This window comes from Melitaea cinxia, chromosome 7 (assembly GCF_905220565.1).
Source record: "Melitaea cinxia chromosome 7, ilMelCinx1.1, whole genome shotgun sequence".
Classification (NCBI taxonomy): Eukaryota; Metazoa; Arthropoda; class Insecta; order Lepidoptera; family Nymphalidae; genus Melitaea; species Melitaea cinxia.
The window spans coordinates 14421280-14434056 of record NC_059400.1 but is presented as its reverse complement, the minus strand read 5'-3'; the positions used below and the strand labels follow the sequence as shown (position 1 = coordinate 14434056).

The 12777-nt window shown below is 35.0% G+C and overlaps 1 protein-coding gene across 1 annotated transcript in view; it reads right to left on the bottom strand.

The window, feature by feature from the left end:
* Positions 1–7429: 7429 nt before the first annotated feature.
* Positions 7430–12777, bottom strand: part of LOC123654891 — a 29749-nt gene continuing 24401 nt past the window's right edge. The window contains exons 13-17 of the mRNA XM_045590749.1: positions 12369–12452; positions 10881–11086; positions 10281–10376; positions 9337–9480; positions 7430–7796 (exon numbers count right to left, since the gene is read on the bottom strand). Coding sequence (XP_045446705.1) covers positions 7608–7796; positions 9337–9480; positions 10281–10376; positions 10881–11086; positions 12369–12452 — 719 coding nt within the window. The 3' untranslated portion in view covers positions 7430–7607. The remainder of the gene's footprint in view (positions 7797–9336; positions 9481–10280; positions 10377–10880; positions 11087–12368; positions 12453–12777) is intronic.

The window sequence follows — 12777 nt, the reverse complement described above, 5'->3', positions numbered from 1 at the left end:
GAAGTCGCGTATGGTGCTGTGATATATTTGCGTGCCACAGATGAAGCTGGAAACATTCAGGTCTTCTTTGTCTGTTCCAAAGCTCGAGTAGTTCCATTGAAGCGAATTCCACTACCGAGACTAGAGCTTTGTGCTGCAGTCCTGTTGGCTGATTTATATAAGTATGTTCATGATACGTACCTTGCGCACATTTCAATCGATTCTGTCTTCTTGTGGTCAGATGCTACTATCATTTTGTCCTGGCTACGCTCTCACTCGTCACGCTGGACTACTTTTGTAGCAAACCGCGTGAGTCATATCCAGGAAATCACTCCACCAGAATGCTGGCACCACGTTTCCTCCAAGGACAATCCAGCTGATATTTGCTCTCGCGGACTTTTCCCCAGTGAAATTCTGAATAATTCCTTATGGTGGGCGGGACCAGATTGGCTTGCAAAGGAAAAGGATTCATGGCCGTTGCATGTTGTAACTGTAACTCAGGAAGATGAAGAGATTATCCAAGCTGAGGCTCGCAAATCAGTTGCATTATTGAGCGGACAAGGAGCTAATAACAACAATTCTCATTTTTTAAACTCTTTGACGCATCGTTTTTCATCGTTACAAAAACTTTTAAACGTTTTATCATATGTTTATCGTTTTATTAATTCAATTCGAAAGCGCTGTAACTCAAATAAAAATCTTGTTATAAATAACATTGAACGTCATAACGCCTTGATGCAATTAGTAACACATACCCAAAGTCAAGAATTTTCAAATGAAATTTTAAGCTTACTAATTAAAAAACCTGTCATCAAACAGTTTCGTAAACTCAACCCATTCATCGACGATATCGGAGTCCTCAGGGTGGGCGGCAGACTTTCTCGCTCGGGGCTGGAATACGAACACAAACATCCAGCGCTCTTGCCTTCTGATCATCCGCTAACGTATTTAATTATCGATCACATACATCGTAATTACTGCCACCCTGGTGTAAACACAATAATTTTTCTGCTATTGCGGCAGTTTTGGGTAGTGTCAGCGAAACGTGCAGTGCGTCGCGTTCTTTCAAAATGTATAAAGTGCTATCGACTGCACCCTCAACCGTTACAACCGTTCATGAGCGATTTGCCTGCATATCGTGTAAATCAGGTGAAGCCTTTCTCTGTCGTGGGCGTGGATTTTGGCGGACCTTTTCGCATAAAACTTGGTCCACATCGTGGCGCTAAAATTGACAAGGCGTACCTCTGTGTGTTCGTTTGTCTCGCGACAAAGGCGGTTCATCTAGAGGTCGTTTCCACACTATCAGCGGACGGTTTTATCGCTACTCTTCGGCGTTTTGTGGCGCGTCGTGGTCGCTGCACGACTATTCATGCGGATTGTGGTACCAATTTTGTTGGTGCCCGGAATCAACTGTCTTCCCTTATGGAAAATGCTTCACATGCGGAGCGAATTGAATTCAAATTTAATCCTCCATCGGCTCCCCACTTCGGCGGAGTGTGGGAGATTCAAATTAAAGCGGCCAAAACTCATTTATACCGGGTTGTTGGTGATCAAGTGTTAACTTTTGAAGAGCTAACAACGCTCTTCGCTCAAATAGAAGCTGTTTTGAATTCGAGACCGCTTTGCCCCGTAAGTGCTGACCCTAACGATTTATCAGCATTAACTCCAGGTCACTTTCTGACCTTAGAACCGTTAACTGCAGTCCCCGATGAGGATCTATCTTCAATTAACGTTAATCGGCTTCATCGGTGGCAGCTGTTACAATCCTTTCACCAAAACTTTTGGTCCAGATGGAAAAATGAATATCTTAATTTTTTAACGCAACGCGCCAAATGGACCAAAGATTCAAAACCCTTAGCTGTAGGATCGATGGTCATTATCAAAGATGACAACCGCGCTCCGTTACACTGGACCCTTGGTAGGGTACAGCAGCTTCTTGCTGGAGCTGACGGAGTCATTCGAATCGCAATGGTTAAAACTGCAACCAATAACGTAATCCAACGGCCTTTGGTCAAGTTGTGCCCTCTGCCACTGGAGGACTAGCTTCCATTGGATCTTATGTTTTTTAGTTTTAACTGTATAGTTTTAATCCTTTTTTCTTTTTTTTTCTTATAACTATTAGTATCGCACCGTTTATCATATATTTTTTGTTTTACCTGAAAATACCATAGCTATTTTGGTGGGCGGGATGTTCCGTCATCGTACATTTTTCGTGATTTTACCGTTGTAATCGATGTTCTGCGTAAGTAGATTTATGCAGCAACAAAACGCAGCCTTGAAAAGCTGTTATGCGCTCACTGCCCGCGAGTTGAGATTTTTTGACAAAAACTTGAGGGTAGTAGCAACTAGGTGTGGCACACATGATCGCACCGCGAACTTACGTCGTTATTCGGAACTCGACCGCCACGCGAGCTTCTATGCGAAAGTGTTCTCATCAAACTCTAATCGTGATACAATAAACTATTAGCAATTGCTCTAAGACTTTGAAGTGATGTGCAGAATCTAACCAGCTGGTGTGCCCTAGCGATAGTGGAGTCATCATCGATTCTCTAAGGTACGTGGGTGCATTGTATTTTGTTTCTGCGTGCCTATTAACGTTCTGAACATCGATTACATCGGCAGATTATTCCTGGTCTGACCAAAGTGTAGTAAGAAGCCACCTATCGGTTTTCTTTGTGGAGGTGCGTTTGCTACACCTAGTTTGGTACCATGATAAGGAAATCAGGATCTGATGATGGGATCTCAGAGAAATCGATGGAAGCTCTCGAAAATCCGCATAACTGTTTACTGGATGTACCGATTTTAATGATTTTTAATTTAATCGAAAGCCGATGTTTATCATGTGGTCACATTTAAATTTCATCGAGATCTGATTACAACTTTTGGAGTAATCTTTGATAATGCGTAGGTGACTTGACTATTTTTTCGTCTACCTACGTTGTATACTTTTCGATATAATTGAAGTCGGTTTTTCTTCGTTTGCCTGCAAACACAACTATATTTTTCATTTACCATGACCTAGACAAATACCTAAGGCGTAAGGCAAAATCGGATACATTAGTCAAATTTATTGTTATAATAATAAATAAATAAGTATAAACTGAAATGAACTGCAGAAAAGTAGGTCCCTCAACTTGGATAATGTCTTTGTTGTTTTTTCAGGACAAGATTTGTATAAAAATAAAGAAGAAAAATAAAGTTAAAAATTAAAACCCAAACACGACACACAAAAAAAGTTTATTTCCTTTAGAGGGCGTCATATTCAATATAATGTGACACCGTACAGATTATAACCAGCAGACAATTAACGCTTCGGATGATACCAAATCTGTTTAAATATGACAAGTAGTTCCGAAGATATGAGAAAAAATATGAACACATACATATATAGACTACTAAAATTATAACCCTGTTTTTTAACTTTGCCGTAGTCGGATATTAATTAATGGTATAAAATCACGAAACAACAAAAAATTGTTCAACAAAATCGCTGCGTCATTTGGTATTAGTATAAAATAGTTTTGACGTTACAACTGCTCTGGTGGAGTGGTGCGTAAAGGCGCCAAAACACCGGCAATGGCCAGGCTATGTACCTTTTTAGCCAATAGTTTGAACCTACTGTATGGTCTCCAAATCTATGTTCAATTCTTCTGTTTTTATCAGTGTGTTTTTAATTAAAACAACAGCCCCTTTGGTGTCACTATATCAGACGTAATTTTGCTTTGAGCACCGGCGGTCACGAGTTCGATCCCCGCTCAGAATGTATATCTGTATATGCGCAAATATTTCATTCCTGTTTGGCTGTCTGTCCTTGTGAGTCTCTCCATCGTGATTCGGAGAGAACGTAACGTTGTCGGTCCCAGTTGTTGTCATAGACACCTGGCAACGATCGTTACTTATTGTAGGTAATATATCCGCCAATCCGCAGTGGAGCGATGTAGACTAGGCTGCGGCCCTTCTCCTACATGGAAAAAGAAGTCTATGCCCAGCTGTGGGATGTTACCGGCTGGATTAAAAATCGAAGCTGCAGAAAATTGTAGCCTTAGGATATCTGAAACACCAGGAGTATTAAGGGTGCGTTACCTATATTACCCCTGGCCCTCCCGAGGAGCTTTGGATGCTACTTGAGAGCAATATTGTTTGGCTGCAATCTTCATAATGAAATCATTATTGATAATACAAAGAAAATATGTGGTGTCATACAAAGAAAATATGTGGTGTCATGGGACACCAGGTAAGAACGAAGTTCCTTCGGATAGTACAGAAGCAACACAATTTGAAAAAAAATATGTTGAGTTTTATATATTTTCTAGTTCTTAATTTTTTTTTTTAATTTTGTTGATTGGTTTTTAATTAAGTACATAAAAGTATCTAGGAAATTTTGTATTTTAGAAAATAGCAAATACCGTAAAATAAATTAACCAATAATAATAATAATTTAAACTATTAAGTGAAATAAAAAAACATGTCTTTATTTATTTTTGTCGACAGTATAAAATTACATAAATAATTTAAAAAAAAGTTTACTAGTAATATTTTAGTTTTACAAACGTCATATTATGCAGTCGTGTGACTGATATTACGTCACATCCGATATATATTTTTCTTACGGTTTTAGCATCACATTTTTCTCACTTCGGTCGCCCAGCCAAATGTCAAGCCTGCCGTAAGGAACTTCGTTCCAATTAATGAAATTAAGTCGATCTATTTAAAGCTTATTATTAGTTAAAAGCTAGCAATATAAATGATATTAAATTTTATAAATATTTTCGTTGCCAAATTTTATTCCTCAGCAGATTGACTATAGGATGATGAATACGACAACTCGTTTTATATGCAGATGTAATGTGTTATTATTATTTTACATTTATATTTGATACATTTGTTTATACAGCAAATAAGCTAGGAGTTGGGTACAAATAGCTTTTGTCGTTTGTAAATATACTAGTATATTTATCGGTGGAAACTCAGCGAAATTGTGCGATACATCAAACAAGATTGGTTTGTCGCGTGCTGAAGCAGAGAGTCGGTGCAGTGTCGCCTGTCAAGTGCAGAATCGATTGATATGACGAAAATCGTACAATTTAGATGACTACCAGGTTTTGAAGGAAATAGTTGTTCCTATTAATAATAACATATAACATTAACTTTTTGTCTTTATATCATGGACATTATCAGATAATAACGTTATTTTTTTTGGGTCCGTCTTGTTCTTGTTAGTTATAAGTTACCATAAATAACTTTTGTTGTATAAACTGTGTTAAAAAATTCTTGAACATCGATATTATCATAATATAAACCGATTATCGATTATGATCGAATATCGATTATATTATTATTGAATATCGACATTTATCGTGAATACTAATAATGTTTCTAAATTATTTCACTTTAAACCTAAAACTCTCATTAACTAAATAATTCGCGTAAATTATTTGAATAGGCGAGTAACAAAAAACAAGTATATCTAAAGTTTTATATATATGTATAGTATATCTCTATCTTTTGTTTAAAGAACATTGTGCTTGGATCATTATTCTCGAGTTTACACAAAGACAAGTTATAGATGTAAAGTAATTTAACTGTACTTACATGTATCATTTTAACGTGAGAAAAGGTAAAACTTACCAGTTTTATTCGTTAATTCCTTATAATTAATTATTGAGGAAAAAATACTAACATATATACTGAGGCAGAATTTTTTACTCTACGATAGATCTTCTATTACACTCAAGTTGAACCTAGCCCACGTAGGTAGTTCACGAACAAGAATTTTTAAACCTTGTTTTACTTACCTGTAAAATGATGATTTTCACCTGTCAGGTGGGACAGGTTAACTTGTTTACCTCCTACTTACCTAATATTAAATAATAAAATGATGTACTTCAACATTAAATCGAATATATTATGTACCTAGTTACCTACTGATAATGTCGACAATACTGATGTCCGCGAAAACTGGAATGAGTTTATGTGGCATCTTATTATTAGTAATTATATTTTATATTCCTACATGTATTTTAATAAAATAAATAAATATATAATAAATAATTAAATATACAATTTTAAGGCAAGAGATATAGTGCTAAACTGATTCTGACGACATCGTGCAAACATTTTGTAACTTTTGACGCCAGAGCAATATGAATTACGAACCGCGAACTAAGTTATAAAGGAAAATCTTTATAGTTTAAACTCTATATCTAAATGTCAATATCTGTAAGGGAAAACTTTCACAAATTCCATTATAAAACTTTTGACACCACGACCAAGTCGAAGAAAAGTTTCGCTTCCTTTCTATAATATCTTATAAAGAGTTCCCCTAGGATATTATTTCGTATTTATGTCGCAGCTTTTGAATCTCAAAGTGGACTGTAAATGTTTTAGAAAATGTTTACGTCTTGTTTACAGTACTTGTTTTTGTTTCCGTTGCATTGTGAGGTTGAACTTGTTCGGACTTGTTCAAACAATAAACAAATTTAAAAAGTTAAATAAGTACGTGTTTTAGTTTTATACTTCTGAGAAGTTTTGTACAATGGTTTTGAATAAAATTTATTTTAACGAAGAAAATTTTAACAGGATTGAAATATGTCAACCGTTCAGGCGTTAAGAAAGCGAATGTTGTATTCCCAGAGGAACTAACAGTTTCCACCTGTCTGTTTTATATAGAACAATCCCGATTCTGGTGTTATTGTTAGGGATTATTGGACTCGGAAGCACAGCGACCTTGTATTGATCTTGTATGAAACTTTGGATATTGATAGCATTGCTTGCATCCTCGTGCTATAGTCCTTTAAAATATCTAAGTAAATTAATATTTTACAGGCGTAATGTAAAATTATGGAAATTATACTCCAAAAGGCATGTTTTACTGAATAAAATAATAATCAATCACCTAAAAGTGCTGTTTCTCTGTATAGGTCAGTTTTGTCCTTTTGAGATTGGTTTTTGACTTGAAAACAATTCAGTTTGTTTTTTGCAAATACCGTTGATGATATTTTGTAACTTATTACAAATATTTTTAAGCATGGGGACAATAGGCTTCTATAGTGGGACGTATACAGGCTGATTTAGTTCTGATTCAGACTGCAACATCCCACAGCTAACCAAAGATCTTTGTCTCCATGTAGGAGGAGGGTCATAGCTCAATCCAGCACTCTGGTTCACTACGGGTTCGCAGGTGACATGATTAAACATAAATATCATAAATAAAGTAAAATGTTTATATTTGTTTATATGAAGTATTTAACGTACATATTAATGTTTATTGTATAAATGTCATGGAGTCCCATTTTAAATATTTTATCGACAATTTTTTTGACTTGTAAATATTTAAATATTTTATTTATTTAATTTTTTTGACTTCCAACGCTGATGAAATTATCATTTTATCACTTGCCAATAAATTAAAGTCGTTTTTTTTTTGTTAATATTTAATAAATCTTAAAACGGAAATTATTACTGAATTTATTAAACTTGAAAACGTAAGTAAAACTATTGTAAAAGCTAGAACAATTTATTTAGTAATAACATTATAAAACAATGCGACAAAAACAATTTTTGTAATATAACGTATTATATAACTTTATTGCAATAAGCCGAAATAATTAAAATGATTTCTTCTTTTTTTACAATAATCCTTCCGGTGGGGACTTGAATACATTGTATAACTCCAGGAGTTGCTTGTCCTTGCTTGTTTTTACGTTACGAATATCATTCCGTCGATTTACATGCACTTTAGCGCCCTCTATTCCTGACCATGCCTTAGCTAGACTTACTAATTTACTCCAATGGATTGTCCAGTTGCCGCGAAAGTACTATTAAAAAATAAAAACATTAAAATGTATCCAAATCTTTCAACAGTTTTAAATAAAAATTACTATTGGTGATTGACTTATCGTTGTTGTTTTACTCTTATGACGTTAAAACACATAATAAAATAATTTAACTGAGGTAGGGCATAGAAGAGGAAGAGGTGCTGTGTGGCTACGTCACTAAAGAATTTAGCCACCCCCTCTCATCCCGTGGGTGTCGTAAGAGGCGACTAAGGGATAACACAGTTCCACTACCACCTTGGAGCTTAAAAAGCCGACCGATGGCGGGATAACCATCCAACTGCTGGCTTTGAAATACACAGGCCGAAGACGGGCAGCAGCGTCTTCGGTGCGACAAAGCCAGTACTGCGGTCACCAACCCGCCTGCCCAGCGGGTGACTATGGGCAAAACACATGAGTTCACGTTATTTTTGGCGTAAACTTGTGGAGGCCTATGTCCAGCAGTGGACTGTATAGGCTGCAATGATGAGGGCATAGAAAGAAATTTCCCGCTCAAAACATGGAGCAGCCAGACTGGGATAGTACTTCGATCTTACAGAAGACCACAGCTAAATAATACTGTTTTCAAGCAGTGTTGTGTTAATGTTGGTGAGTAAGGCGACCAGAGCTCCTGGGGGGGGGGGGGATTGGGCCGGCAACGCGCTTGCGATGCTTCTGGTGTTGCAGGTGTCTATAAGCTACGGTAATCGCTTACCATCAGGTGAGCCGTAGCGTACGTGTGGTTGCCGACCTAGTTGTATATTTAAAAAAATTGTTGATGTTTATAGTTTATAAAAATGTGTGTGTGTGTGTGTGTCAGCTCCGACACGTGACTGGAGTTTACTCTTAAGAACAATTACCGTGATATTTAAAAATATATTTATCTCTTTCTCGCAAGAGATATTGGACGGTAAAGCGTCGCTATCAGTACAGTTCGTGTTATTTATTCACAATATTTCACTCCTCATATTTTTTTTTATTTTTTTTTACACTTTATTGTACACCAAACAAATAAAATAAGCAAGCAACATTAGAAATAATTTGTAGAAAAAAAATGTACAAAAGGCGGCCTTATTGCTTAAGAGCAATCTCTTCCAGGCAACCTTAGGGCAAAGGAGAAGGCTCATAAGTAAGGAGGCTCATATTTTTTTAAGTAAAACTTTTTTACGGACGCTTGACTTGGGGGGTAAGCTGGTGAACGCGTGACGAGAGCGTTACGAAAAGTGTGATCAGATGAGGCCAACGGAAGTTAAGAGAGGGATATAAGCTAGTGAAGATAGAAATAGAGAAAGTTATGTTTCGTATATTACTATGGCAACTAAAGCAGAGTTACTTCAGTCGCGTGATCTAAAGCAAACTCGTTTTTTTTTCATACCACGGAAGTTAGTTTAGTTTTTTAAGGCTCCAGTAACCTTGTACATCAAACAAATCGTTTTACTAAAATTAAATTCCAGTTATATTAATACCCTACCCATACATTCAGAAAAACTACCCGCAATGGACACCTGGTAGTAGATTTAAACAACTTGTTTCCAAAATATACCTGATCGAACGGTCGCTTTCCAATATGAAACATAATGTACAACAGTGGCGCCTTGTTTGACGATATGTCTGACTCGGATTGATCTTGTAGTCCCAACTCCTTGTAAATCCTCTCTGAATGCAATTGCAGGTGGTCGTATATTACCTGGAGCAATAATATTGTAAAACTACGTCAGAGATGACGTTGATTAGGTTATTTCATACTTTAAACGTATAATAATTAAATTTACTGACACCAAAAGTGTGTAAATGTATCAATTGAATACCAAAGCCCAATAAAGATTTAAGGTTATTATAAACTAGCAGGGGGATTGATTATGTTATTAGGTGATTGTTTTATTGTATAAACTACATCTACGGTCTCTTAATTGCCCTTGCTATTTTTATTACATAAAATATTTGTTACCATACGGGTGCATTTTTTTTACAATAGTTTAACTTCAGACCAGCAGTTCTAAAACTGTATAAAATTGCTAGGACGATCCGACACTGACAGCTTTTTGTTTTTATAACGATATTAAATATGCAATAAATATATTAAATATATATTTAGTATTCAGAAGTGGAAAATAACACATAACGGTAATACCTAACTATAAAATAAATACATGCTTGTTTAGTAATCTATTATATAGGTAAACATTGTTATGACAATAATGTTCACAAAAATGATTTTTGAATTTCTTTATTGATTATTTTTTTTTCTCTCAATGGCTGTTAATCAATTTATAGTAATGTTTTTAGTATTATTATTAAGTTCTTGATATGAAACTATTAATGTGATGATGTGTGTAATGTGATGAAGCATCTCTTCTGAACTTTATTATATCTAAGAATTGACTAATTTGGGGCTTCGTTCAGAAGTTATACGTGAACAAACTGTTTGGTAAAGCATTTTCATTTATGTAGATTAGGTTTAATTTAAATTTTTAGCTATAAACTTACCCGCAAACTATCTCTTCCTGCTGACGTCATGAGTATTTGACTAGTTAAAGCCGCGGCATCGCTCTCACGTTCAGAATTCGAAGCTGGGACATTTCCCTGTGCAAATTGTAACAGTATGAAATTTCAATATAAAATGTTTTAATCATTCGTCATGATTTTTGCTTTTCAAGCGACATAAAAAATGACAAACTTCTCAATTCGATTGTATTTTTATGTAAGGTACCTCATAACCTTTTACTGGGTGTACTGATTTTAATGGTTATTGTTTTATAATTGAATAATTCGATTGTGTCGCTAATAAGTCCCGAGAATAGAGGATTCTAAATAATACTGTTAGGTTAAAAAAAATGCATGGTAAAATTTTACTGTACTTCATTATTCCGAGTTGAGGCCAAATTACATACATAATTTACATATATATATACATACATAATATACATAATTTACAAAACAATCTTTGAAATAATAAATATTGGCGTTGCTTTTCTCGCATACATGACCAAGACAACACACTAACGCCAATGTAATGAAAACATAAATAATATTAGAAAAAAAAAACTAATCAGCTAGTAGGTAATTATGAAAAATTTACTAACAAACCTCTTCAAAAAACTCTGCGAAATCCGGAAAATCTTCAAGACCGAATTTGTTACTGACAGAATATGTCTTCTTAGATTGTACCACTAGATTCTCTATTTCGGATGTATGTTTGTGATCTTCGTCAATCGAACATAGAGCCTCTGCTATTGCCAACGCTATAGATGATGGCGAACTTTGACTACCGTCAAATGAGATTGATGACGTCGCTATAACCAAATTACCAACAGAATATTACTTAATGTTATAAATGAACATATTTTGGAGTTTCCAAGTCTTTTTAAGAATCAGGCCCAGCAATGTGATTTTTAGAGGCTGTGATAGTCCAATTGAAAAACTTGCAGATTCAAATATGGGATATTGGTGATGAATTTAGTCTTGGATATAAACAAATTCTCCTGGTGGTTCCTTCACCACCTAAAGAATGTGGAATGAAACTTGCTTATCATGTAAAACCACGAAATATTAGCTCTGTGTATAAAAAAGCGCCTTCGTCATTTATTCGTTTTATGCTAAACATTGAGACATTTACTGTCTACAATAATTATGGTACAGTTTATCTTATAATTAGTCTAATACGCTTATTAACTCAGATTACGGTTCTAGATTGAATAGGCAGAAGGCATTTTTATTAACTGGACTCCGGAAAAGGGTTTCTCTACCCTGTTAGATGATTTTTCACAGTCTACTAGATCGTTCAATAAGTCCCGAGACTAACCTGAAAATGGCGCATATATTAAAACCTCTTTTGATTTTTAAAAATTACTGGCTATCAATACAAGAATATGTGTCAAATTTTTAAAAATGGAACAATAAAATTATTGATTTTGAAACATATAAGTGACGCTACGGTTGTAATTTCGATACAATGGAAAAAATACCGTTGAAGCACAGCAATGGCTTATAAAATGTTATGCAGGATCAGCTCCCTCTAAAGCAACCATTTGTCGGTGGTATGCCAATTTGTCGGTGGTTTGGCTTCAAACGCGGTCGCATGGACACCAATGATGGGGAACGCTCAGGTCGTCCAAATGAAGCAGTGACTCAACAAAATACTAACCAAGTCCTCAAAATCGTATTGGAAGATCAGAAGGTAAAAGTGCGAGAGATAGCCGAGATAGTGAAGATTTCAGCAGGTAGTGTTTTCACTATTTTACATAAAAATTTGGCCATGAAAAGCTTTTTTCTAAGTGGGTGCCGCGTTTGCTTACAACTAATCAAAAGGAACAACGTATCAATGATTCAGAGCGATGTTTGGCGCTGATGAATCATAATAAAAAGGATTTTTTACGTCGGTATGTAACAATGGATGAAACCTGGATATACCATTTCAATAAAAATTAATTTTATAAAAAAGACCCTTTTTTAGTACTTAGTCTCGGGACTTATTGAACCACGTGTTGTTTTCTATCGTTCTTTTCCCTTTTTAGTGAAATTATTTACCTTAGATTTTTAACCATTGAATTTAAAAATATTTTTCATATAACTTACTCGTTTGATTGAAAGATACAATTCTGACTTGCTTTGTTTTCGGTTTCTGCCTTACATTCATATCGTGAGCGTCGCCGTTAGTAACTAGAAAATAATAAATATGATTACTAAGCAAATTTTAAAAGAAATTGGCACTACTAATCTCAACTAATATTATAGATAACGCAAAACACGATTCTATGTTAGCGTAAAAAATAAAATTGAGCTGTCTTATCATTTGTCATAAGTTCGAAATTACAAATAGGCTCAATTAAAGAAACCCATATAACTACTCTTTTACTAACATAATAATAAAATACGTTATAGGTAATTATAATAATTTACAATACAATTTATAATAATAAATACAATATAGTTAATATATGACTGAGGTAGGGAATATTTTAAGCAAAATCTGGAGCAACCCGAC